Source organism: Trichomonas vaginalis, chromosome I (assembly GCF_026262505.1).
Source record: "Trichomonas vaginalis G3 chromosome I, whole genome shotgun sequence".
NCBI lineage: Eukaryota > Parabasalia > Trichomonadida > Trichomonadidae > Trichomonas > Trichomonas vaginalis.
Window position 1 is genome coordinate 7,930,604 of NC_067203.1, and position 25,768 is coordinate 7,956,371.

Below are 25,768 nucleotides of genomic sequence, written 5' to 3' on the forward strand. Positions count from 1 at the left end.
AAGTTTAAAATTTGTCACTTTTTGGAGAAAATACGTTTTAAAAGGAAAATGAGTATTGAAGGAACTCTGCGTGTAGGGCAGATAACTGATTATCCATCAGCTGCTGCCTCTCGTACTCATTGCCGGGTAACAGTATTTTTCCCTGATGGAACTCAAAAGCAGTCAAATACGATTCCAGCATCAGAATCTTTCGATTTTGCATTTGAATCAACATTTAACATAGATACATCATCTCCAAATTCATTCGATATGCTTGTTTCAGAGCCATTAAAGGTAATTCTCGCTTCAGTTTCAGCAGATGCAAGACATCAAACTAACGCGTTCGAATTTCAACTATATCTTGATCAATTACTTACACAACGCAAAACATCAATCGCTGCTGATGTTATTGGTAAACATTGCGAAGAAAGCGAATTTGATGCATCAATTGCAGCACCTTCTCTTAAATTATCTTTCGAAATTCCAGAACCATTACTACCTCAGGAAGATTCTGAGGGCTCAACAATTATGCGTCTTAAAGCAGAAGAGCTTAAAACACTGCCAACAGCAGTTTTGATGTCCACACTTCATCAAGATGACCAAGTTCATCCATTTGATTACAATGTTGCATTTAGATTCCCTTGCGGAAGAATAATTCAGCTTCCAGCCGGACATTTTCAATTTTCAGATCCTCCTCTTATTAAATGGGATGGAGTTTCTAGAGTTTTCCTTCCAGCATCATCAGTTAAAGCTATGCTTGAAGAAAACGCGGTTGTCAATTTTGAAATTTGGAGAGAAATAAACGAAGATTACTCAAACTTCCAAATTCCAGATAACATTACAAATGCTGTTGCTGGAAGAGGTAGTTTTCCAGCTGCAGACTTTACAAAACCAGGTCAATCTCACTATTATTCAGATATTCCTATTACAAACACAGATAACTCAGATCCAATACGTGGACCAGATAATTCCGCAGCTTCCGAAGACAATGATCCAAAGAATAAAGGAAAAGGCCGTAAAGTTTCTTCAAGATCTTCAAAACGAAAACCAAAACACCCGATTACAGCCAAAGATAAGAAGCAGCTCAAAGTCATGACAACAGCATTCCAAGATACTCCACCTACTGGCTTCGACGGAACTACAACTTTATCTGTAGATATCCAATTTTCACACGCCCTTATTCTGAAGCCACTTGTACCACATCCAACGATCAAACCATCAGATCTAGTTCACAGACCAGCTGAAACTCGCATGCATCACCTTGAAGAAGCAACAATTGAATATCGCCAAGCAGTTCAACGCCTTGCCAACGAAATTATTGCTGCTCAAGCTGAGCGTCGCGAGTGCCAGCTCGCAGTTCCTGATTTTCCAGACGATTTGATGCCACTTTTGGTCAAATTACCAAGTTATCACGTTGCTCTTGAAAAACTTCGGATTGCCATTTCCATGACATTTGCCGAATTTTCTTTAGCACATGATGCCCAAAGCGAGTCCCAAATGCAGTCATTACAAAACGAATTACCTTTTTATTTGCGAGACGAGCTCGTTAAGCAACTCCCAGACTTCTTCATTAAATCCAAGCAGCCACCGGACCTCGGCGACTTCCTCCGTCGCGAGGCCGAAGAAGCGGAACTCATGGACAGACCAGAAGCAGCATCCGAAATGCTTGAAGAGTTAATTGCCTTGGATTTAACGAATGCGGATTCATGGTGGTTATACGGCCGCCTGATGCTGAAACATGGTGATCTAACACGCGCGGAAGAGTGTGTTAGAAGAGGTTTAACATGTGACCCGAACCACATCAAGCTCAGCATTTTGTTCGCATCGTTATTGACAAGACAAGAAAAGTATTTCGATGCAATCGACTTTTTGAAAGCCGCACATTTCAAAGACAGAAAAGTCGAAGTTGTCTTATCGATATTGAACGGTCTTGCCAATATTCCTAATCCCAAACCAACACTTGAAGAAGGCGAAACACCATTACAGTTCGCTCACGAGTTCATGGACATGATGGATGTTGTTTTCGCGGAACAATTAATTGCTCAAGAACAGATGAAAAGTGGAGAAACTCTTGAAGTTCTTCTCGCTTTCGGAAGACTTCATTACCTTCTCCATGATTTCTCCAAATCTGTTTCCTTCTTAACAAGAGCTGTAGGTGTCGAGAAGACTGCTGATGGATTACTTTTGCTTGGTCATGTCGAATTCGAAAGAAAGAGATACCAAGAATCAGCAGAATGGTTTGAAGAAGGCTTGGAATTACAATTCGAACAAAAAGCAGCATTAAGACTGGGATTCATTTATCTCAAACTCGGTGATTATCTTAAGGCTGAATCATTCTTATTCCAATGCTCTCCACAGTCAGCAAGTTTGTTGCTCGGTTTGGGCATCGCTGCCTTTAAACTCGAGAAATACAAACAAGCTGATGAATTCTTGAACAGAGCAAGTGCTATCAATTTCAGACATCCAGATATTTGGGCGAACTTGGCTCTGTTTTCTCTCAAAATGGAGAGACAAGAAGAAGCAGAACACGCGGCAATGATGGCTATCAAATGGAACTTGAGAGATGAGGGATTGGTGAAGGAATTAATCGATGCAGGATTAGTAAAACCAAAGGATGATGATAAAGATAACGAGGAAGAAGAAGAAAAACAAAAAGAAGAGGAAATTGAAAAAGAAAATAGTGTTGATAATGTAGATAATGATGATAGTGTTAAGCATGCTGATGATGAAGTGAATGATATAGATAATGTTGAACAGGATGATCAAACGGAAAAAGAATCAGCAGCTGATATATAAATAAAATTAATTTTATGATTTATTTTTATTAAATACCTCCAACATGTTTATGTTAATTCAAATGATGCATATCTAAAAAAAAAAAAAAAAAAAAAAAAAAAAAAAAAAGGGAGTGGGGCTTCCAGGCACTTCGTGCCTTCTAGCCCTGAGGATGAATGAGTATAATGAAGTTTTTTTTTTTTCTTGGGGGATGGCTTCCAGGCACTTCGTGCCTTCTAGCCCCCGAAGATGTTTAGTATAAATGAAGTTTTTATTCGGAGGGCTTCCAGGCGCGTTACGCCCTGAAGATGTTTAGTATAAATGAAGTTTTTATTCGGAAAATTGTTAGTCTTCTTGGTCGAAAACATTATATAATGTTTCACTTTTCACAAATTATATATGTTTTCATGTTTTGTCAAGACTTCTTCGTAAATGTTTTGTCAAGACTTCTTCGTAAATGTTTTGTCAAGACTTCTTCGTAAATGTTTTGTCAAGACTTCTTCGTAAATGTTTTGTCAAGACTTCTTCGTAAATGTTTTGTCAAGACTTCTTCGTAAAATCAGACAAAAATAATGTTTAGGGTAGAAGGTTAGATATAACCTCTTTTCTAACCTCTTTTCTACCCTCTTGAATTTTCAAGACTTCTTCGTAAAATGTTTTGTCACTTTTCTGTCACTTTTCAGGTAAAAACATTTTTATATATATATAAATGAATTTTACAAAACCACCGTTACCGTTCTTTGGAAATAAGAGTAGATGTAAAGATATTATATTGAGAGAACTTAAGAAACTACCGAATGGTCTAACATTTGTAGACTTGTTCGGTGGAAGTTTCTATATATCTCATTTGTGCCATACAATATTTCCTGACTCAAAGATTATATGCAATGACTTCGACAACTATATGAACCGTCTCAAACATATACCAGACACAAACAAAATATTGAAAGAGTTAAAAGAAAAGATACCTATAGGTAAGATGGAACGTATACCATTAGATAACAAAAATATTGTGAGAGATGTTTTGAAAAAAGCAGAATATATAGACTGGAATAGTATATCTGCTAGACTATTATATAGTGGTGCTATAAGAGTTCATGACATTGAAACACTTATGTCAAACGTTTTATATCTTAACTATACAAATGTTTTCAAAGAGGACATAGAAAAATATATTGAGGGTATAGAGTTTGTGAGATGTTATTGGACAGAGTTGTATGAAAAATATAAAGACAAGGAAAATGTTTTCTTTATAGTGGACCCGCCGTTCTATAACACATGGGATTTTCAATACCAAGTAGACTGGACTTTGAGAGACTCTTTAGAAACTTTAGACGTTTTACATAACCATCCATGCTTTTACTTTACATCCGATAAAAGTGGTTTGGAAACCGTTATGAGATGGTTAGAGGACATACATGACTATGAGTTTATATATGACAAGATAGAATATGAGAGAGGTCCTATAAACTGGAAAAAGTGTCATAACAAAGAAATTTTATTAGTAAGTAAATGTGGTTTGAAATAGGACTACTTGTTTTAGGTTTTTTCCATTGTGTCATTTACTTATTTGACGTGGCAGAAAGATATAGAGAATATGAAGATGAACCAATGCCTGCAAATGTCCAGTATATGTACTCGTAAGAGATATTTTTATCTAATATTAAATGGACGCACAGAACTTAGCGAATGCACAGCAACCTGGACAACCAAACCCAGAGAATATTCCAAATGAAGTTAGAATACAAACTGCAATGGCAAACTATGGTCAAGTGCCAACAGATGTACAAATGCAAACTGCCATGTCAAATGACGCTGCGTTAGGTTTGCCACCATGGTATGCAAATATGAGATGGAAAGAGTTTTATACAAACCCTGAAGTGGGATATAAACAACTCTATGCAGATGACGCAAATACAGGAGTTGACCCAGAATATGTTTTCTACCAGAGGAGAAACAGAATGTATGAGCTCCAGTTAAAGAATGCTATGGAACTCAACAGGAAACGTAAGAGACTAGGCGGACATTAGATTTTTACATATAGTAAAATGGGTTTCTTCAGTAGTATTGGAAACTTCTTCAGAAGAGTTGGAAGAGGTATATGGAATGGAATAAAAACCGTAGGAAGAGGAATTTGGAACGGAGTCAAAAATATTGGTAAAAGAGTAGGTCAGTTTGTTGGTATTATACCTAAAGACCCTGAACCAGAAGAACAAGCTCCTGTTATACAACAGCCTGAACCTGCACCACAGTCTAGTTGGCAACCAAATCCAACACCTCAACCGTATTAAAAAATTATATTTTTACCGTTCGATAGTAGTTGTATATGAAACTAAGTTCTAAGTAAAACGCGTGGTATAATGGAACTATTCTCTTTCTTCCATCTGTTGTAAACCATACTTGAAAGTCTGAAATACTTCCACTCGGTGGTTCATATAGCTTTGTAGGTTTTTCGTAAAAGTCATTTGCCAAGCATAAAAAAGAGTTTTGGGCGCCAGAAAATGAAGCATGAACTATAATAGCATCTGAGTCGAAAACATTTTCATATGTTCCATTAGGGTTTTCGACTTCATAAAAGTCCGGGTGTACTGGATATTCTGCAGGCTGATTTAACATCCTCAGAAACCTATACCATGCCAAGTTGTTATATTTTGTAGAAATATAAACGTCTTCTCCAAGGTCTTCTATTCTATTGATTTTAACAGTTGCATTTTTCCTGTCATATATAATATCGAGATGGTACTCTCCTTCGTCAATGTTGTACTGTTTTGCATATTCGAGATAGATATCGTTTATTTTTTCTTGAAAAGCTTGAAGAGTTGTTTCTAAGTTTACAAGCAAATTCACTTGTAAAAGTTTTCCCTGTTCAAATTTCTCATACGTACGTTTCTCTTTGTTATAGTATCGAATTTCAAAAGCGACCGTAAATGGGAAACCATGTATGGCTTCTGAAATGAATTTCATTCTACGAAAGCCAATAGCTTTTGTGACGGATGGGTCTCTTAGCCATCTTAACGGGTAGTCAAAACGATAGCCTTCATGCTTTACGGTCTCTGTCTCAAACTTTTGACCGACATTCGTAAAAAGTTCATCTAATGGTTTAGTTGTAGCAACTCTAGAATTTTCTTTTTCTATTGAAAGCATATTTTATCTAGAATAAAAATGTCGAAAGAAACAGCGTCTATGAGAGAAATACAACACAACCGACAACTCATTTTGCAAGCTCTAAATAAGAACACAACAAACTTTTCAAACTATTCTAAGATATCTGAGTCATTGAAAGAAGGAAACTTAAAACTGACGATAAACCCATTGACAGACGAGTTTCTGTTTCAAGACAGTAAGAACCATACTGTTTGTGTAAATCCAACAAAAGGAACTTTAAACGAGAAGCCTATAAAAGAACTTCTTTTGAAAGCAGATGTTGACAACAAAGCTGACAAAGAGTATGTCATTGAAAAAGTTCAAGAAGAACATGACAGAGCAGATGCAACATATGCAACGAAAGAACATACTCATCCTGAACTAGCGGACAAAACATATGTTGACAATAAAATGTCAAGTGAAGTGACAAGAGCTGACAAAGAATATTCTAAAAAGACTCATACACATACCATTGCAAATATTACAAACTTACAAGAAACCTTAAACAGGAAAAGTGACGTTGGACATACACATACCATTGCAAATATTACAAACTTACAAGAAACCTTAAACAGGAAAGTGACGTTGGACATACACATACCATTGCAAATATTACAAACTTACAAGAAACCTTAAACAGGAAAAGTGACGTTGGACATACACATACATCTTCTGAAATAACAGACTTAAACGTTAGCCTTGAAAAGAAGGCAGATAAGAACCATACACACGATTTCTTCGCAACTGTTGGTATAGAAAATATTGAAGGAACGGTTGAAGAAACTGGTGGGGATGTATTAAATTGGAAACCTCCTAACTTTCCACAAGGTTTAACATCGGAGGATGACATAACAACGATGAAATACACTAGATGTAGAAATGTCTATGTCATGGAGGATGAAAACAATGTTAAATTCACTGCTCAAGATTTATATGATAAAAAAGCTGACAAAACAGAGCTTCAAACGTTAAAGACAGAAATACTTCAAACAGTATATCCTATAGGTTCTATTTACACGTCAATGAACTCTACCAAACCAGAAGTAGTACTTGGTTTTGGAACTTGGACTCAAATAGTCGACAGGTTTTTGTATTGTGCAAACTCTTCAAAGGAAACAGGTGGAAGTAAAACGATTTCAGGTGCAAATTTACCTGCGCACAGTCACTACATAGATTTAAGTACATCTGAAGCAGGTTGGCATAAGCATAGATTTTGGGATTGGTCAGCAATGAAAAAAGGTAAAGGATATGATGTTAAAGACGACGTTCAGTTTGCTATAAATTGTTTCTGGGGTAGCACACAGGGAGAAGGAAACCATACACATCGCGTTTCAGGGTATACACAAACAACGGGACAAAGTAAAGACTACATGCCACCTTACATGACAGTTTACGCATGGTATAGAAACGCTTAGTCGTCATTTTCAACTTCTTTAGCATATTCGTCAGGAGTTGTCTTATATTTGTTAGGAACTGTCTTTGAAAGTATACCACCTTGAACCTTAACAAGTTTGAAACGAGGTCTGACAATAGTAGTTTTATCTTCTGCTTGCAGTCTGTACATTTTGCCATGTTTGCCTAAAACTTCATAATATTCTCTTGTATACTTTCTTCTATTTTTACGAACACGAATGCGAGTACCTGTCGAGTTCCCATTGTTGTCATAGTCAATAGTATTTTCATATGGGTCGCGTTTAGGTATTTCTATTTTTACTTTGTCACCTTTCTGAAGTTTGAAGCCTGGCATTCTTTCTTGTTTGTCTCTTTTGACTAAACTATTAAATATATAGTCTTTCTCTAAGTCAGGGTTGTTTTTCATTTCTTCAGGGGAATGGTTTCCCAAACCTTTTTGTTTACGGCTATTGTAAATATTTAAAACTTGTCTCATCTTTGCCATGGAGAAGTGTCTGTACTTGTCGTCATATGACATTTCATCTACCTCACCACCTTGTGGTTGGTTTAAGTCTCTTAAGATTTTTATACAACTGTCAATGACACCAAGAGCAGAATGGTTTTGGTCGACAATGAAATATTGGTTTACATTTTTTTGAACGCAGATAGTTTTTAATATCGTCTGATTTGAAAGAACTTTCACAGTCAGATGTCAGTTTTGTTGGATGGTATTTGTCAACGAATATTGTCAAAGCAGTTTTCACATCTAAAATATTTTTGGACCATAATGGTATGGCTTCACAGTATCTTGTGTTTTGACCGACAAATATTAGCCAGTATGGTGGTCCATCTGTTCTAACTCTCGGAATGTTTTCCAAGATATCCATAAACCAAGCATTTGGTGTTGAACTAAAGATTTTTACCATGAGTGCTTTCTTTGTTGCTTTAGAAACATACGGGTCCTTGTTTGGATTCGTCATTTTTACCCTGTAAGAAATGGGTTTATTTGGCGCATTAGCAGGAGTTGCATCCAGATTTTTACCCGCAGTGGGAACAATAGCCAGAGGTGTATTTGGAGTTGGAAGGAAGATTTTGAGTACATTAGGTATACTGAAAGAGAAAGCACAACCTATTATACAAACTGTACAGAAAGGTTGGGATGTAGCACGAGATGCAACAAATCTTATTCCAAATCCTGAAACAAGAGGAAAAGTTCAAGGATGGATGGACAATGTTTCCAGACAAGCAGGAAACTACTATAACAAAGCAAATGACTACTATAACCAAGCAGGACACTATATGGACCAAGGTGAAAGATTCTTTAACAGAGGATATAACCATGCACAACAGTGGGTAAACAATAACCAACCTCAACCGCCTCAAACGTGGGGAATGTAAATTTTTTTACTGAGATGAAATGAACAATACAGCATTGAGACAAATGGGTTCAAGATGGATTTGTCGACTTCCAGCAGTTACACAACGTGTTTGTCAAGTTCTTCCTATACCTCAGGAAGTTTTAGACCGACTTAAAAAACAACAACAACCAGTTGAAAACAAACCAAACTAAAATTTTTTACTGAGATGAAATGACCGAAGAAGTTGAAACGGTAGATTTGACACCACAAACAAAAAGTTCAGAACCATTGTCAAAACCTGTCAAAGAACTTACAGATGAAGAGAAAAATTCAATAATAGAAAGTGCCAGGTCTGGAAATACAAACCCTAACTATAAAGTCACTTTTCATAGAAATGGAACGGCTAGTATCTCAAAAAAGAAACAGACTCTCACAAATAAAATATTGAAGTCTGAAGGAGCTTTCGAGACAACAGATGGAAAAGTTTACTTCACTGACAAACAGTTCATTATAGAACATCTCATTGACTTAGAGTCGAAATATTCTAAACTTTACAACAAACACAAAAAGTTGAAAGGAAAACAAAAACAAATGGCATATGATATTTATGAAGATGTTGACAACACAACTGTTCCTGCAGGTGAGGTAAAGTCAGGTGAACCGAAAAGTGACGAAAGACCGATAGAAGAAGGGGAGCCAAAAACTGAAGATAAACCAAAACCAAAGTTTAGTTTCCAAACTAAACCAAGTCAACCTTCATTAGCTGGTATGGGTTGGCGTCAAAGACTTCTGGTAGCAGGAGGTTATGTAAAGTAAAAGAAAAAAATATTTTTAAAACAGTATATTTTTTTATTTTTATTTGAACTGTACGCTGAGTTTGTTGGAAAAGACCGTTGGGAAACTTGTTTGTTAGACGATGAAATATGAAATGGCATACCATTTAAAACAACATATTTTAAAAAAAATATTTTTTTATTTTATTTGAAATGTACGCTGAGTTTGTTGGAACAGACCGTTGGGAAACTTGTTTGTTAGATGAGAAATATGAAATTCACTGTTGTGAGTCATTTGAAGTCAGAAACAAAAAGACAAAAAGAGTTTTAAGCGAATGGGAGCAAAATAACGGATATGCTAGGATGAGGGTTGGTGGGAAACACTATCTTAAACATGTTGTCATTGCAACTCATTTTATACCGAACCCTAACAATCTACCTTTTGTAGACCATATAAACCATATAAGAAATGACAATAGACTTGAAAACTTACGCTGGGTCACTTGTTCTGAAAACAATAAGAACAAAAGCAATTTTCGAGATATAGTATTCGAATTTGTCGACGAACTAGAAGATGAAGCAATTGAAATTACAGACTATGGTAAGCATACGTTGGAGTTTTACTACTATAGCGAAGAACAAGACTCTTTCTACTTTTATACCGGCGTAAACTATAGGAAATTACAAGTATATTTTACTAAGGCGGGCTATGCTTATGTAAACACTATAGATACAGATGGAAAATACGTTCGAATACTTCTTAACAAATTCAAGAAGCTATATGGCATACCATTTTAAAACAATATATTTTTACATATATTAAATGCTTCAGGTTGAAAGAATACGGTGGAGCCAAAAGTGGCTCGACCTCAAAACAAGCATTTTATGAGCTTACAAAGGGTGTTATGAATGAATTCAGCAACATACATCCTGACCTCGTTCATTTTGTTGCTAAATTCAGCAAAAATAATGTTTAGGGTAGAAGGTTAGATATAACCTCTTTTCTAACCTCTTTTCTACCCTCTTGAATTTTCATGAATTTTCATGATTTCATCGTAAATGTTTTGTCGAAACTTCTTCATCGTATATGCTTTGTCGAAACTTCTTCTTCGTAAATGTTTTGTCATGATTTCATCGTATATGTTTTGTCAAGACTTCTTCTTCGTAATGAGCGTAAATGACCCAAAAATATAATTTAGGGTAGAAGGTTAGATATAACCTCTTTTCTACCCTCTTTTCTACCCTCTTGAATTTTCATGAATTTTCATGATTTCATCGTAAATGTTTTGTCGAAACTTCTTCATCGTAAATGTTTTGTCATGATTTCATCGTATATGTTTTGTCAAGACTTCTTCTTCGTAATGAGCGTAAATGACCAAAAAATAATGTTTAGGGTAGAAGGTTAGATATAACCTCTTTTCTACCCTCTTTTCTACCCTCTTGAATTTTCATGAATTTTCATGAATTTCATCGTAAATGTTTTGTCATGATTTCATCGTAAATGTTTTGTCAAGACTTCTTCATCGTTGTGGTCCGACGGTTAAGCCACAAACGAATGTCCGACGTCCCACCAAAAAATATTTTTTATTTTTATTGTAAGAACAGAAATGTCAGTCGAAGCAAAAACGTTCACGAACAAATCTAATGGCGAAACATTCACAAAAGGCACTTACAACGGTATTGAAGTCTTACGTAGAGACAAGGATGGTTATATAAATGCAACAAATATGTGTCAGCAGTTTAGGAAGGACTTTAGAAGGTTGTTGGAAAATAAGTCCTGGGAAGAGTATTTTGAGGCATTTTGTGAAGAATATACCAACCCGCGGAAAACAGCGGGTTGCTTTTTATACAAAATTCATGCAGGAATTCCTGATGAAATCAAACAGGTTAGAGGAATGTATGTAGACCCAAGACTCGTAAACTATATAGCAATGTGGGCTTCTCCAAAATATTGTATAGCAGTTGGAAAAATTCTGGACTCCATAGACAAGAAAGTTCATGAGAAATTAGATGAAGAAGAACTTGAAGATACAGTAGAGAATGCAAAACCTTTGTTCGAACAAGAAGTTAGAAAAAATGTGCTTAAACAAATAGAACATGAACGTGAGATATGTTCTGGTTATAGAGATTCTCCATACGAACTAGACCAATGGGAACAAGAAGATTTAAAGAGAGAATTTAGAGAATATGAACTCGCTAAGATAGCATTAGAAGCTGCAGAAAAGAAGTTAAAAGTTTGGGGTCGTTTTGTACAAAAATATTGTGAGTAAATGAACCATTTTTTTCGACAAAAATAATGTTTAGGGTAGATGGGTAGATATAACCTGTTTTCTAACCTCTTTTCTACCCTCATGAATTTTCATGAATTTTCCCGAAATAAAAAATAAAGTTAGTTTTTTTAAAAAAATATTTTTTATTTTTATTGTAAGAACATGTTAGCAACAACAGCACCAAACTCGTTAGTCATGAACCCAACTTCAATGTTAGTAGAGATGAAAAGCTTCATTCCTTCTTCATATACTTTCGAAACAGAAATCCAGAAGATAAAGCAAGAACTTCTCCAAGGAGATTTAGATTGCACTGCAAAAGATGAAACAGATGAAGAATATCTTTATGAAATGCAGGATATTATTGACCATCTACCTAAACTTCCTGAAATCCAACAACAAAAGCTTACTATTCCAGAATTCGATGAAATAGAAGTCAAAGCAACTGACTCAGTAGAAATAAAGAAGTTCATACGAAAGGTTAACTATGAGTTTCTTGGATTTCATTGCAACCACAAAGTCATGGACAAAGATTGCGATATGGTATATAAGAACATCTCTGACATATACAAATCTGGGGAGTTTAAGACCTACGACAACTTTGTTTCGTTAGTTGCTGAATGTGTATGGCAGATAAGAGATAAAGATAGAAGAGGTAAGATATGGAATGAACAGATAAAACCCGCAACTTTTGAGTTAAAGAGAGCAATTGACGCCTTAGTCATACTAGCAGGTAAGGTTTCAGAATATAACGCAAAAATGAACCCACAATGTTCTAAATGTAAAGCAGCAATGAGGAAATATAACTACTCCGTCAAAGAGATAGAACGTATGAGAAACGACTATGCAGACTTAAAGAAAGAAGCAGAAAAGCCAGTAGAGGATAAAATGGACATGTTGACATTTCTAAACAAAAACTATCCAACAGCTGACGATTTCCTTCTTTCAGATGTCAAGAAGAAATATAAAGAAACCTTCGGCATTGTTAAAACATTCGATGTACTGACAGAAGAAATAGAAGCTACGAAATTGTTTAGAATTTCACGAATTCACAATGTTTACCATGTAAAACGCTTATAAAATAACTGGGGTAGAAATGAGGTTAGAAAAGAGGGTAGATCTACCATTCTACCCTAAACATTATTTTTTGGTCATTTACGCTCATTACGAAGAAGAAGTTTTGACAAAACATATACGAAGAAGTCTTGACAAAACATATACGATGAAATCATGACAAAACATTTACGATGAAATCATGACAAAACATTTACGATGAAATCATGAAAATTCAAGAGGTGACAAAACATATACGATGAAATCATGAAAATTCATGAAAATTCAAGAGGGTAGAAAAGAGGGTAGAAAAGAGGTTATATCTACCCATCTACCCTAAACATTATTTTTTGGTCATTTACGCTCATTACGAAGAAGAAGTCTTGACAAAACATATACGATGAAATCATGACAAAACATATACGATGAAATCATGAAAATTCATGAAAATTCAAGAGGGTAGAAAAGAGGGTAGAAAAGAGGTTATATCTACCCATCTACCCTAAACATTATTTTTTGGTCATTTACGCTCATTACGAAGAAGAAGTCTTGACAAAACATATACGATGAAATCATGACAAAACATTTACGATGAAATCATGAAAATTCATGAAAATTCAAGAGGGTAGAAAAGAGGTTATATCTACCCATCTACCCTAAACATTATTTTTTGGTCATTTACGCTCATTACGAAGAAGAAGTCTTGACAAAACATTTACGAAGAAGTCTTGACAAAACATATACGATGAAATCATGAAAATTCATGAAAATTCAAGAGGGTAGAAAAGAGGGTAGAAAAGAGGTTATATCTACCCATCTACCCTAAACATTATTTTTTGGTCATTTACGCTCATTACGAAGAAGAAGTCTTGACAAAACATATACGATGAAATCATGACAAAACATTTACGATGAAATCATGACAAAACATTTACGAAGAAGTCTTGACAAAACATATACGAAGAAGTCTTGACAAAACATATACGATGAAAATCGTGAATTTCCTTAAGATAGAAAAAATAAAGTTATTTTTATTTTTATTTATTTTTTTATCCGGAATATAAAGACAGATATGTCAACAACCGAGAACACAACAACTGCTATCGTTCATGAAGCTATAAATGAAGAATATGAGTGGGTTCAGTTTAACAAACAACTCCGTCTCATTCGTTCGGTCAAAGACGATATGTACCAAATGCAAAGTATTTTGACAGCATGTTTTGCTCCAGATACTATGAAACCACAAGATTGGTTTGAATTAAATAGCACTCATGAACTCCTCAGTGAGTTTGAACATGTAGAACTTAAAAAGATGTACCAAGACAGACAAAACTTACCATCACATCTAAAAGGTATATATGTTCATAAGTTCCTAGTTAGTTCAATAGCAATGTGGGCTTCACCTCGTTATGCAATCTACATACTTATGCTACTTGACGAACTTTGTACAAAGCAGAGAGAAGATATGATGAAAGAAGACAAAAGCATTCAGAAAAGAATACCACGTTCGGTACCAAAAGGAAAGGAAAAGAACTATAAGTATATGATTTATACTGAAGAGATGGAAAATGAAGAAGACAGAGATATGGTTATGTTGCATTTAGTCAGAAGAAACAACAAAAGCTTTTACGACCTTGCTAAGATTTACAAATCTGACAGAAATTGGTTCTATCGCGAAAACTTACCGATTTCAATGACACCAAATGAAGATGTGAAACAAATAGTTCAAGATACGTTACCTCAAACACACTATGATATGAAAGGTTGTACAATACTTACCTTCAAAGAAGATTTGCCATTGTTAAAGGAAAAAATAACAGAGTATTTTGACAACTTCAAACAAGTAGGGTAGATGAGCCATTTATTTTTCAAGCTTGACTTCAGATGGCTCAGGTAGCTCAAATTAGGTAAATTGCCTCGTCAAATCCTTCTGGCATTCCGAGTCCTTCCATCCGACAGAAAAAGTTTTTCCTTCCGACATTCCGAGTCCTTCCATCCGACATTCCGAGTCCTTCCTTCCTACTGGAAAAAAATTTCCCGACAACTGGAAAAAAATTTCCTTCCGACAGGCAAAATTTTTTCTGTTGTTCGTCCGTAAACCATTCAAATTTTCGAAAATTGAGAACTTTTTGGTCGAACTTCAGAAAAAGTTTTTCCTTCCAACAGGAAAAGTTCTTCCTTCCAACAGGAAAAGTTCTTCCTTCCGACAGGACACAAACGGACGACTGACATTCCTCTTCCTGAATGTCTTCCAAAGCCAGAAGAACCGACAGCCCCAGCACCACAACAGACTTACTAAGACTAAACACTTAGATTTTTTACGCTTGACTTTTTACAATTTGAACTTTGTTCGCGTAGATATGAATTCTGAAAGAAGTATGAGGGTCTTGTATGACTTTGTACTTCTCCCATAGTTCATGTCTGTCAAACTTACCTGCCATGGACTCTTTCATAAGTTCCATGAAATCGTCTTCGGACAATCCGGGGAAAAGTACAATGTCAGTCAGTATTCTCTTTACATCCTTACTTAAACTCTTTGCTGTCTGTACACAAATGACAACAGAGATGTTAAAGTGTCTGAGCTTCTTAAGAATTCGACACATGTCTTGTTCTCTGTTCTTTAACAAAGGATGAGAGGCGAAATCATCTAAGATAAGAAGACATCTATGAGGGTATGTCTTCCAATCGTAAGATTGCAATTTCTTCGAAATGTATTCTATCTCTTTCTGTTTGTTTCTGAAGTGTTTCTTCTCTAATATTCTCTGCATTTCCTCATTTGGGTCTTTAAACTTAGAATTGACATACTCATTTATAGCATTGTACTTCAAAACTCTTCTTTGGTACTTCTTTATCCAATCTAACAACTCAGAGTCTTTTATACATACTAACTTAGACTTTTTTATAATATCTTTGAACGAATTGACGGTTTGGTCAAATTGACCAGAAGTACTACAAATGACTACTAACTCATAAAATGGGTTCTTCTCATCTAGTTCTTGTTGTTGTGCAGCCATTTTAAGATAAGTGAAAGTCTTACCCGACCCAGGTGGTGCAATTAGACCTGTTATACCATTCTGAGCAAATAAGAACTTGTCATGTATGGGTTTTATCTGAGCATTTTCCAACTTCCTCTTGTTCTTGTTTAAAACATTCTCAAATTTCTTGTCAATGTCAGCAAACTTTTTTTCTAACATATTTTTAGAAAAATTAAAAATTTTATCTTTTAGAAAATGTCTAGCGATTTCGCTATCTATATTCGAGACAAACTTTTCGACAGCAAAACATCTGTAGACCATAAAATCTTACATAGTGTAAACAAGAAAGGTGAATTTGTTCTAAAGTTCTGTTTCTGGGAATATGACAAGAACCATAAAACATTAAGCAGAGAAGTCTTAAAATTTGTCAATGACAGACTTGTTGACAGAGATGACGCCGATTGGAAAGCTGAAGTCCAACAAAAGTTCTTAGAATGCAAAGAAGACACATGCGCTGTTCTTGAAGATGAAATAGAAAACAGAATAGATGAGCTATTACAGGACAAAGAACTTTTACAGAAATATGGTTCTGAGAAATTTGACATAACTCCACCAGAAAAGAAGAAGAAAGGAAAGAAAGAGAAAAAAGTAGAAGAGAAGAAAGAACCTGAACCAGAGCCAGTTCCAGAGAAAAAGAAATTTGACATGTAAAAATAAAATTTTATTTTTAGAACATTTCTGGGTCAATGTCAATGTTCTCTTCCTCTTTAGGAGCAAACACTGGTTTAGACTCTAAAATCTTTTTACCCAATTTACCTTGAACTTCAACTATCTTAGACTCATAATATTCATAGTCGTCTGCTTTCTTTGGTTCATAAGGTATAACAAGTTTGTATGCTTTGCCTTCTTTAAGGTTTGAAAACCTTCTGTCAAAATTTTCTTTGACTGCTAACAAACCTTCTATGTCTAAGTCTTCAAATTTCGCACCATTTTTAGTCACAATAGCAAACTTAACTGGTTCGATGTTCCAAACTTTGCTGAATGAAGACTTTTCAAAATGGTAGAAGTAAACATTCAAATAAGCGAATGGGTCTAGTTCTTCTTTGACTTCTGTCATGTACTTATTTACTGAGATGAATTTTGCCATCTTTTCTATCGGATAAAAAAATATTTTTTTTTAAATTTACTCAGAAAAATTATTTCTTTCTATATTTGCCATTCCGAACTTCGAAAAGATGTTTTATACCAGCATAGAATTTTTCTCTAGAGCTTGGTCTTATATCGTTTTCATGACAATATTTTCTATATTCTTCATATAAAGCCTTTTTTTCATACATTTCATAAGGACAATCTAACCAGAATAGCGCATATCCATTTTCGTTATCTAGGTCTCTATATGTTTCTTCTGTTTGTAGAATTTCGCTTTCTCTATTTAGTTCTATGTCTATATATTGTGGCTTAAAAAGATGTGGGCAAGAAGGGTCTGGCGCTATGTAAAAAGTTAATTTTTCTGTCATCTTTTTCTATCGGATAAAAAAATTTTTTTTTAAATTTACTCATAAAAATTTTTCTTTGTATATACGCCGTTCTGAACATCTAAAAGATTTTTGACATTTGCCAAGAATGTTCGTTTAGACGCTGTCATATAACCATACTCTTGACAATATTGTTTATATTCATCGTACAATGACCTTTCATCTAAACACTCAAAGTTAGTCTCATCTATAAACAGTTCATATACACTCTTGTTTGCTTCTAACAATGTTTGTCTCTCTTCGGTATATGGAATTTGTCTTGGATTGAACTTTGAAATATCTAATGTCATAAAGTATGAGAACAAGTGGTTGTAAAAGTCAGATGTCAAAGTTTCTGCTAAGTCGTCAAAATATTCTGTATCTTGCATATGAGAATCTGACGTTCTGACAACTACATATCTTCTGTCAGAACTTTCTAACTTCATCGGAACAGCATTGTTTGAAACCATAATGAAGTTTGCAACATTTTCACAAACTCTTTGGTCTTTATATTTTCTTTCAACAACTCCAACTTTGTCTGTTATAAGACTCTTCAAAGCATCTGAGTTCAAAACTTTTGTTGTATCTATACTTTGAAGTTCGTTACATACTATAAGTTTCATATTCTCTATTGAGGAGTTAAACTTGCCACAGATGTTTTCTAAGTTTGTCATATTCGGGTTCGAATAACCTTCTAATAGTTTGCATAAGATATCTGTAAAGAAAGTATTCTTACCTGTTCCTTGTTTTCCAATTATAATGAGAGCAGTTTCATTTTTAGCACTTGGATGTTGTAAGATGTTTGCAAACCAACATAAGATATACTCATAGACTCTTTCGTTTCCATTGCATATAATTTCTTTGACATGGTCTAACCAAGCTTCTATAATATTTTCTTTCCATTCTACTTGTTCATATTTATATCCAGTGAAGATAGAATAGAAGTTTGGAGAAGGTGTATAGAACTTTATACCACGAACTGAAAAATCTTCTAACTTTGACAATAAGATATCCCAAGCATCTAACATCTTCATGCCAACTTGTACGACTTTTATTTTCTTAAGTTTCTGTCTACATTCTTGTTCTGAAACTATGGTTGCTCTTGGTTTGTTAAAGACAACATCCCATTCTTTCATGACATAACATTCTGGGGCAGAGTCGACATAAATGACTAAACGTTTCAAATTCTCGACTGCTTTGTTATAGTCTCGAAATGGACACATATTTCTGAATGCTTGGAAGTCATAAAAATCTGAAACATCTATTCTGTACATTTTTTTATAAAAATAAAAAAAAATATTTTTTTTATTCTTGAGCTATTTGTTGTTCTTGACTTTGTTGTTGCATTTGTTGTTCTTGAGCTATTTGTTGTTGAAGTTGTTCTTGTAGTACAATACTTTCACCAGTTGCATCTTCCAATTCGAAACTTTCTGCCGTCATTGACAAATACATAGGACATAAAAGTTTTACAGGAACAAAGTTTGCGTCGACTAAGGTTAAGTTTATGTTTGCTAAAGTGTTTGAGTTTACTAAAGCTGAAAACTCTGCATTCGAATGAACAATAGGCAAACCAGCAGAGAAAGTGTTGTTTATACGCATGAGTATCTTTTGGTCATAGTAGTTTCTGTCGACATTCGAATAACACTTTGAACCTAAGTTTGAAACAATATATAAGATTGGTGTGCTTAATGTCAATGGAATAGACATTCCTTGTATGACACCTTTTCCTGTTATAGGAAACTGTTGGTAGTAAAAACCAGAAATAAGTTTTGTATTATAGCTCATATCGTTTATAGTAAACTCAGTCGGACATCCAAACATAATGAAACCTGCTCTAGTTGCAGCACATGTTACACTCGTACGTAAAGTATTAAATAAGTCAACAAAACCTGTTGGTGGTATATCTGAGTAAGTATCTTCAAAGGAGTATTTTTTACCATTCACAACAACAAAGTCTTCTGGTGTCAAAAGAGCAAAACAGGCTTTAGTCGTCATTGTGTTTAAGGTTAGTTTACAATATCGTCCTTGAGGACTTTGTAAGTTTGTTGTTATAGAATTATATGACTCAGGGTTTTTAGTCGTAATAGTATAAACCATTATGTCTTCTGCCATTTTACTTAGCAAATAAATTTTAATGAAATGTTGTGGTCGTCAAATATTTTTATGACGTCTGGGAAACTATACTTTAAGTTCAACGTTTCACCTCCTTTCATAACGTATATCTTGTCAATGACATTATATGAAACACCACAGCAACTAATGTCGGGTTCTATTTCTTTGATGTTTATATCGTCTGCCTCTGTCAAAAGTTTCAATAGTTCTTTCAAAACTTCATGAGGTGCAATGACATAGGAGCTCACCTTTACAGGGTTGTGTTCGACCAAGTTTAACATTATACTTAAAGCTTGACAAATCTTCTCCTGAGTTTGAAGTTTGTCTTTCAGTTGTTGGTAGTCGTTTCGAATATCTGCAACAGAACTTAAGTCTCTGCTAACTTCAGGATATGTTGGTTCTTTTACAGGAACTATTGTTATACCATCTTGGTCTTCGTATGGTTTCCCCATTTCAACATCTCTTTCTTTGACATTGACAATAACACTTTGACTGTTTGTTTGAGTTGGTGAATTTAACTTCACATCTGCCATCGCCATTAAACCTTTTGAAACACTTACGCTTCTATTTTTCGGAAATGACATTTTACTTAGAATAAAAAGATGGACGTATTCGAGTATCTCTTCGAATTGAAGCAGAACAAAGTTTACACACACAAACAATACAAGTTCATTGACAGAGTAGTTCTTTACACAAACAATGGAAAATGTTATAGAATAGCAATATTTGCTGAACCAAAATATTTTCATAAAGCAAAGAAAGTTGGTATAACCGAGATGGTGAAAGTTCTTGAAGCAGACAAAAATATAACAACAAAACTGACCGATATTTCTAAAGGTAAGTTTATAATACAATTTTATGTCAAAACTGGCGTACTGTCAATATTTGACGGAGAGAAGTCAGTTCAAGAACAACTTACTGACCTGCTGCCAAAATCTGCTCGATGGAAGCTGTCGTTATGCCAATCTGAGGAGCCCAGCAGGTTTCATCGAACGAATCTTCAAAAGAGCATCTTCCGTGAAAAGTGCTATTGGTTTTGTAAACTTCTTTGCTCTCAGTTCATCTGGACCGTCTCTGTCACCAGTATATTGTATTTGAACTGTACCAACAGTTGAAATACCACCCATAAAGTCTTCTGAGTCAGCAAATGGAATGCCAAGCCAAAAGTTTGAACGGTCTCCATTTGTATATTGAGTTTTTTGACCTCCTGTATGAGTCCATACTTTCACATATGGCATAATAGAACTTTGCATTTCAGGGTTTATGGTTGTTGTGAAGTTGTTGTTAAAGTTCATAGCATCTAATGTCAAGTTGTATGACCTCATATCCTCAACTGTAGAATATTCTTCTCTTGGATAATATTTGCCATCTATGTTTATATGATATTTAATACCGGGGTTGTAGAAACAAGAATAGTCATTTATAGTTCGTCTGAACAGTACAAACATAGTATCTGCATGTTTCATTGCAGTTGTTAAAGCAATATCTGTTCTTGCACCTGGGTCAGCACTTTGGTTTCCAACTTCACCTGCAAAGTCTTTGACAGATATTTGGTGTATAGGGAACATAAGTGGAACTGCAATATATTTGGCAGCTAAAGCATTTGAAATATCTGGGTCCAACATATAGACTGCAAGTCTGCTTTCTATTCTCTTGCATTCAAATTTTTCGCATGTGAACTTAACTGGGTCCCAAGCATCTCCAGCAGCATTGAAATAATAGTTTACTTCAGTGTTGAGGTTTGAGAAACCAAAGTCTAAGTCAACTTTGTTTTTGCAAAAGTCGGCGAATGACATTTTATTTGTTCCCACTACTTCTGTAAGAGTGAATGGGTCTTGTGTTGGTGCAATGACTAAGTTATTTTTGCTTGGAGTAAGTTCGATAGAAATTTTTCCTGCCCAGTTTGGCAAGTATCTTAAAAACCTGAAGATGAGGAAAGATGACAAAGGAACTCTAAGTTTCAGTTTTACTTTGGTTACTGCTGCTGCAGTTTGTCCAGAAAGGTTAACATAAACTCCTGGAACGTTAGGGTCAAGTCTTCTTATTTTCTCAATAGTTGCATACTGGTCTGTTTGTTCTCTAGCTTGTGGTTGTACTGAGTTTCTCAAAGCGAACCATTCATAGTTTGCCCATGTTACTGTTTGAACTAAGTCAGAGTTAGAATATATCTTATATCCCATGAAAACTTCTGGAGCATATTGGTATCCGACATAGAAAATTCCATTGCAACCTTTCTTGTCAGACAACTTGGCAGAAGGTTTTATTTCAATGTCTTGTTCCACGTATAAGAAAGAGTTGTCAATAGAAATTATATGAAACCTGTCGCAAGCAATATCTACTGTTGTTGAAGAACCTTCTCCAAACTCACCTACGTTTCCATAAGAAACAGCAGTTGTATATTCGTAAGTTCCAGGAACTATTTCTGACCTTCTAATGGCATTGTCGCATTCGTTATACCATTCGGAAACATTTCCATTCATAGCATCCAAAACTGTTGGCGTTATATTCTGAGCGGCGTACATTTCATATGAGTAAAAATATAGAATAGTTGGATTTATATGTCATAATAGAACCCACGTGGACCAAGCTTTACTTTCTTCCTGACTGAGTTTTTAACTCTTCTTTTTCCTTCATTGCCCTCTGCTTCAAGTTGTTGCATCTTTGCATTATGTTCATCTAGTATGTTGCAAATTTTCCATGCCCTTTTTGCCTTTTGGCTCTGGTCGCCCATCTCAGGTAACCTATATCCTAGAAAGAGTTTGTCATAGTCTGTATTTGAGTCTTCGCGTATTGTTTGCATGACTCTTTCCTGAGTTTCCGGTTCAAGCTCTTCAAACAGTGCCTGTCCATATGGAATATGCTCGTTTCCAAATATATGTTTTTGTAGCCATTCTGGTTTTCTTTCCATGTTACCAACTATATCTTTTGTGAATGGGAAAGCTTTTACCCAATCTTTCAGTCTTGCGTCGTTTATTTCTGTAGTTGGTTTTATTTTGTCAAGGAACATGTTTTTCAATACTAACATTTCATTTGGTACTGTCAATTTGAGTTTTCTTAAATATTCATCCCTTCTCAGTTCATTGTCTGCAAAGTAAGTTTTTATGACATTTTGCAAACTTTCATTTGCAAGGTCATGTACAATAGGTTCTCTTCCTTCTCTCTCCCTAACTGTCTTTCTAAACTCTTCACCAAATATACCATCTCTATGGTTCTGTGTAGTTCTTTGAGATAAATGTTCTAGAACGTCAGGTGTTATATTTCCATCAGCCATGTTCATTTCATACTGGTCCAAAATATCTGCATGTTTCATATCTTTCAATGGCATTAAAGCCGCGCTTAAAATACCAGCTATATCTCGTTCACCATTGACTTCCATTGCGTCTACAACTTCTTGGAATTGTGGTTGTAAGTTTATGAACCACCTATCCGGGTTAGCTTTATGACCCCATCTCATTGTAGTTCCATCGTCTGCAGAAACAAAAGTAGGTTTGTTTCCATCTTGGTTAGGTTCTGAATGAACTTTAAACAATGTTTCATTTCTATATGTTTTCTTGAAATTTAACCTTTTATTTTCACCGAGTTCATCCGAAGATTGAACGTTAAATGCTCGTAAGTAAAAAGGGTTGTTGTATTTGTGTACATTTTTTTTCAGTTCTTCCATTCTATGCTGGATATTTTCATCTGATGTTGGAGTCTTTTGTATGTCGGCAAACATTTTTCGATATTCTTCTACTATGTCAGCCGAATTTTTTTAGACTCTTGGAAATATTCCATATTCTCCGCATACTCTTGTTGAGGGTCAAGATTTTTCGGCTGTTCCAAATCTTCATCTAGTTCTGTGAAGTTAGTTTCCAAAGGAGTGACTTGTTCGTTTCCTTCAGGCTCTTCTAGCTGTTGTTGCTGAACTATTTCTTCCATGTCTGGTTGTATCTGAACTAGTTCTTCCTGTGGAGTTTCTTGTACCTCATCTGCTGGCATTTCATATATTCCGAGACCGTTTTCAACAATTTCCCTATCTACGTCATCCGCATTCATAAGCTTTTGTTCTTTCGTTCCGTCTCTATTTTTTACGCGTTTCATGACGAAAGTTGAATTGTCATTTAGCTCTGACATCAAATATCTCGGAGTAAATTCGTTCATGTCATTTGGATGATATGCTATTAAATCATATCCCTTAGCGAGCTTGTATTTTCCAGGTTTGAATTTATATCCGTTTTGGTGCTGAGCCATAAAGCTAAATAGGTCCGGGTCAGTATTTCCATCCTTGAACTTTCTAATAGCTTCTTTATATCTGTCACTAAAGTCAATACTATCTGGGTAACCATAGTCTTCCTTAAGCCTTTTTAAGAATTCTTGGTTTCCTTGTTCTCTACTTCTTTTATGTCCTTGCTCTGTTTGTGGTTGTTGTGCAGGGTTTTGAACTGTTGGTTGTTGTGCAGGGTTTTGAACTGTTGGTTGTTGTGTTGGTTGTTGTGTTGGTTGCTGTGCTGGTTGTGGAGGTGGTTGTTGTGCTGGTTGTTGTGTTGGTTTTGGTGCATGCCTGTGTCTGTGTCCATGTGACGATGTAAATGTTTTAGGTAGTCCTGGTGCAGGTGCTTCTCTTGGAGGGTTTGGTGGTATATAAGTTCCACTAGCTAGTATATAAGTTCCACCAGCTGGTATATAAGTTCCACCAGCTGGCACATATGTTCCATCTGCAGCGTAATGTCCTACCTGACTTTTCGTTTTTAAGAAAGCATTTACTAGGTCTGTTTTGGTCTGTTGTAACTCTTTTTCTTGACTTTTCACAACAGTTGCTCTAACGGCGTCATAGGCACTTTGAACTGCCTGTCTCGTTGCTGCATCTGTTATTTTCGTCATATTTTGTGCTACTTCTTTTAACTCTTTGTCGAAACCTTCAGACTTCAGTTTCTTTCCAGATGAGAAGTCGTTCACTTGTTTCACCTTACTATGAAGAGCTTCGAAGGCGTTCTTAAAGTCAGCATTTGTTAAAGTTTCATTTGAACTGTCTTCATCCGCTTGTATTTTTGTCCTTATTGACCCTATAAGCTGGGCTGCTTTAGCGTTGGCTTGGGCATCTAACCAGTCATTGTTAGCTTTTATATATTCTGCGCTTTTCATTGCCTTTTGCATGGCTGCGTCGTTATTTTTACTTTCTTGTGCTAAGTTTTCATACTGTACGGTTTGGTTTTGCAACTGTAAAAGTTTTTCTGCCTTTACATTTGCTTCAACTTCTTTTTTATACTCATCGCTATCCATATATGTCTTCAGGGCTTTTTGTTTTATTTTCTTCATCTTTCAGTACTTTATATTGAGTAGTATGGTTTTTCAAATTTATAACATCTTGTTCCATTTTTGCTACTTCTGCTGCTTTTTCTGACACTTTTTTCGCATATTCCTCTGTACTTAGTTCTTTCAGTTGTTCTTCTTTCTTCTTTTTCTCTACGTTTAACTCATTGAGTTTCTTTGTGTGTCTGTCATATTCTAGTTTCTTTTCGTTTTCACTTATTTGTTTCTGTATGTCTATGTTTGACTTTTTGACATCTGTTATTTGATTTTTGAGTGAACTCAAATTCATTTGACTTTGAGGGTTATAAGCTGTTCCGTCTGCAGCTCCACCATAGCCTGCCATTTTCGCTAAAAGTGCCGCTCTTAAACCTCCACTCTGTGCACCAATAACTCGGCTTAAAAGCATAGGGTTGCTTGACATTTGTTGCAACATAGTGGGGTCATTCATCATTTGTTGTTGCAACTGTTGTTGTGGTGTTAGTTTTACTATTGGATGTTTCAATGCTCCCTTCCTCTTACGTATATTCTTACGTAGCTTACGTGGCATTTTAAGTGAAGTTAAAAAGCGGTTTTTGACAGAGGTTTATATGACACTTTTTGTTCAGCACAAAAAACTACTCGGTCAAAGTGTTGTCAGTTTTGTAAAATAACCGTCCTATCTCCGTGCCTATGACGAAGAAATCATGAAAATTCAAGAGGGTAGAAAAGAGGTTAGAAAAGAGGTTATATCTAACCTTCTACCCTAAACATTATTTTTGTCTGATTTTACGAAGAAGTCTTGACAAAACATTTACGAAGAAGTCTTGACAAAACATTTACGAAGAAGTCTTGACAAAACATTTACGAAGAAGTCTTGACAAAACATTTACGAAGAAGTCTTGACAAAACATTTACGAAGAAGTCTTGACAAAACATTTACGAAGAAGTCTTGACAAAACATTTACGAAGAAGTCTTGACAAAACATGAAAACATATATAATTTGTGAAAAGTGAAACATTATATAATGTTTTCGACCAAGAAGACTAACAATTTTCCGAATAAAAACTTCATTTATACTAAACATCTTCAGGGCGTAACGCGCCTGGAAGCCCTCCGAATAAAAACTTCATTTATACTAAACATCTTCGGGGGCTAGA

At 35.2% G+C, this 25,768-nt stretch overlaps 20 protein-coding genes and 2 pseudogenes across 22 annotated transcripts, besides 1 other annotated feature; 11 read left to right on the top strand and 11 right to left on the bottom strand.

Moving 5' to 3' along the window:
- Positions 1–36: 36 nt before the first annotated feature.
- Positions 37–2,809, top strand: TVAGG3_0949090 (cilia- and flagella-associated protein 70 family; the record flags this gene model as incomplete). The annotated part of the gene is made up of 1 exon (XM_001303974.1): positions 49–2,775. One exon carries the CDS (start codon positions 49–51, stop codon positions 2,773–2,775), a length of 2,727 nt encoding a protein of 908 aa, XP_001303975.1.
- Positions 2,810–4,802: 1,993 nt separating this feature from the next.
- On the top strand, positions 4,803–5,045 carry TVAGG3_0949100 (serine threonine-protein phosphatase family; the record flags this gene model as incomplete). The annotated part of the gene is made up of 1 exon (XM_001303972.2): positions 4,803–5,045. The coding sequence occupies one exon, from the start codon at positions 4,803–4,805 to the stop codon at positions 5,043–5,045; it is 243 nt and encodes an 80-aa protein (XP_001303973.2).
- Positions 5,046–5,049: 4 nt separating this feature from the next.
- Positions 5,050–5,898, bottom strand: TVAGG3_0949110 (uncharacterized protein; the record flags this gene model as incomplete). Its single annotated transcript, XM_001303971.2, has 1 exon — positions 5,050–5,898. One exon carries the CDS (start codon positions 5,896–5,898, stop codon positions 5,050–5,052), a length of 849 nt encoding a protein of 282 aa, XP_001303972.2.
- Positions 5,899–6,165: 267 nt separating this feature from the next.
- Positions 6,166–25,293: a mobile genetic element.
- On the top strand, positions 6,756–7,313 carry TVAGG3_0949130 (phage tail repeat-like family; the record flags this gene model as incomplete). The annotated part of the gene is made up of 1 exon (XM_051253166.1): positions 6,756–7,313. The coding sequence occupies one exon, from the start codon at positions 6,756–6,758 to the stop codon at positions 7,311–7,313; it is 558 nt and encodes a 185-aa protein (XP_051078740.1).
- Positions 7,365–7,828, bottom strand: TVAGG3_0949140 (annotated as a pseudogene). The gene has a single exon. A coding segment is annotated over exon 1 (464 nt).
- On the top strand, positions 8,287–8,688 carry TVAGG3_0949150 (uncharacterized protein; the record flags this gene model as incomplete). Its single annotated transcript, XM_051253167.1, has 1 exon — positions 8,287–8,688. One exon carries the CDS (start codon positions 8,287–8,289, stop codon positions 8,686–8,688), a length of 402 nt encoding a protein of 133 aa, XP_051078741.1.
- TVAGG3_0949160 (uncharacterized protein) lies at positions 8,708–8,860 on the top strand (the record flags this gene model as incomplete). The annotated part of the gene is made up of 1 exon (XM_051253168.1): positions 8,708–8,860. The coding sequence occupies one exon, from the start codon at positions 8,708–8,710 to the stop codon at positions 8,858–8,860; it is 153 nt and encodes a 50-aa protein (XP_051078742.1).
- Positions 8,880–9,464, top strand: TVAGG3_0949170 (phage tail repeat-like family; the record flags this gene model as incomplete). Its single annotated transcript, XM_051253169.1, has 1 exon — positions 8,880–9,464. The coding sequence occupies one exon, from the start codon at positions 8,880–8,882 to the stop codon at positions 9,462–9,464; it is 585 nt and encodes a 194-aa protein (XP_051078743.1).
- Positions 11,317–11,691, top strand: TVAGG3_0949180 (uncharacterized protein; the record flags this gene model as incomplete). Its single annotated transcript, XM_051253170.1, has 1 exon — positions 11,317–11,691. One exon carries the CDS (start codon positions 11,317–11,319, stop codon positions 11,689–11,691), a length of 375 nt encoding a protein of 124 aa, XP_051078744.1.
- On the top strand, positions 12,448–12,768 carry TVAGG3_0949190 (organellar and viral DNA polymerase type B; the record flags this gene model as incomplete). Its single annotated transcript, XM_001297568.1, has 1 exon — positions 12,448–12,768. The coding sequence occupies one exon, from the start codon at positions 12,448–12,450 to the stop codon at positions 12,766–12,768; it is 321 nt and encodes a 106-aa protein (XP_001297569.1).
- TVAGG3_0949200 (KilA, N-terminal/APSES-type HTH, DNA-binding family) lies at positions 13,814–14,593 on the top strand (the record flags this gene model as incomplete). Its single annotated transcript, XM_001297567.1, has 1 exon — positions 13,814–14,593. The coding sequence occupies one exon, from the start codon at positions 13,814–13,816 to the stop codon at positions 14,591–14,593; it is 780 nt and encodes a 259-aa protein (XP_001297568.1).
- TVAGG3_0949210 (protein of unknown function, DUF4106 family) lies at positions 15,060–15,935 on the bottom strand (the record flags this gene model as incomplete). The annotated part of the gene is made up of 1 exon (XM_051253171.1): positions 15,060–15,935. The coding sequence occupies one exon, from the start codon at positions 15,933–15,935 to the stop codon at positions 15,060–15,062; it is 876 nt and encodes a 291-aa protein (XP_051078745.1).
- On the top strand, positions 15,972–16,427 carry TVAGG3_0949220 (uncharacterized protein; the record flags this gene model as incomplete). The annotated part of the gene is made up of 1 exon (XM_001297566.1): positions 15,972–16,427. The coding sequence occupies one exon, from the start codon at positions 15,972–15,974 to the stop codon at positions 16,425–16,427; it is 456 nt and encodes a 151-aa protein (XP_001297567.1).
- Positions 16,444–16,863, bottom strand: TVAGG3_0949230 (protein of unknown function, DUF4108 family; the record flags this gene model as incomplete). The annotated part of the gene is made up of 1 exon (XM_051253172.1): positions 16,444–16,863. The coding sequence occupies one exon, from the start codon at positions 16,861–16,863 to the stop codon at positions 16,444–16,446; it is 420 nt and encodes a 139-aa protein (XP_051078746.1).
- Positions 17,269–18,504, bottom strand: TVAGG3_0949240 (uncharacterized protein; the record flags this gene model as incomplete). The annotated part of the gene is made up of 1 exon (XM_001297565.2): positions 17,269–18,504. One exon carries the CDS (start codon positions 18,502–18,504, stop codon positions 17,269–17,271), a length of 1,236 nt encoding a protein of 411 aa, XP_001297566.2.
- Positions 18,536–19,342, bottom strand: TVAGG3_0949250 (uncharacterized protein; the record flags this gene model as incomplete). The annotated part of the gene is made up of 1 exon (XM_051253173.1): positions 18,536–19,342. One exon carries the CDS (start codon positions 19,340–19,342, stop codon positions 18,536–18,538), a length of 807 nt encoding a protein of 268 aa, XP_051078747.1.
- TVAGG3_0949260 (protein of unknown function, DUF4106 family) lies at positions 19,348–19,881 on the bottom strand (the record flags this gene model as incomplete). The annotated part of the gene is made up of 1 exon (XM_051253174.1): positions 19,348–19,881. The coding sequence occupies one exon, from the start codon at positions 19,879–19,881 to the stop codon at positions 19,348–19,350; it is 534 nt and encodes a 177-aa protein (XP_051078748.1).
- Positions 19,945–20,363, top strand: TVAGG3_0949270 (uncharacterized protein; the record flags this gene model as incomplete). The annotated part of the gene is made up of 1 exon (XM_051253175.1): positions 19,945–20,363. A coding segment is annotated over one exon (419 nt), but the record flags the coding sequence as incomplete, so codon positions are not given.
- On the bottom strand, positions 21,140–21,864 carry TVAGG3_0949280 (uncharacterized protein; the record flags this gene model as incomplete). The annotated part of the gene is made up of 1 exon (XM_051253176.1): positions 21,140–21,864. A coding segment is annotated over one exon (725 nt), but the record flags the coding sequence as incomplete, so codon positions are not given.
- TVAGG3_0949290 (protein of unknown function, DUF4106 family) lies at positions 22,460–23,057 on the bottom strand (the record flags this gene model as incomplete). The annotated part of the gene is made up of 1 exon (XM_051253177.1): positions 22,460–23,057. A coding segment is annotated over one exon (598 nt), but the record flags the coding sequence as incomplete, so codon positions are not given.
- TVAGG3_0949300 (protein of unknown function, DUF4106 family) lies at positions 23,075–23,377 on the bottom strand (the record flags this gene model as incomplete). Its single annotated transcript, XM_051253178.1, has 1 exon — positions 23,075–23,377. The coding sequence occupies one exon, from the start codon at positions 23,375–23,377 to the stop codon at positions 23,075–23,077; it is 303 nt and encodes a 100-aa protein (XP_051078752.1).
- TVAGG3_0949310 lies at positions 24,355–25,178 on the bottom strand (annotated as a pseudogene). The gene has a single exon. A coding segment is annotated over exon 1 (824 nt).
- Positions 25,294–25,768: the final 475 nt, after the last annotated feature.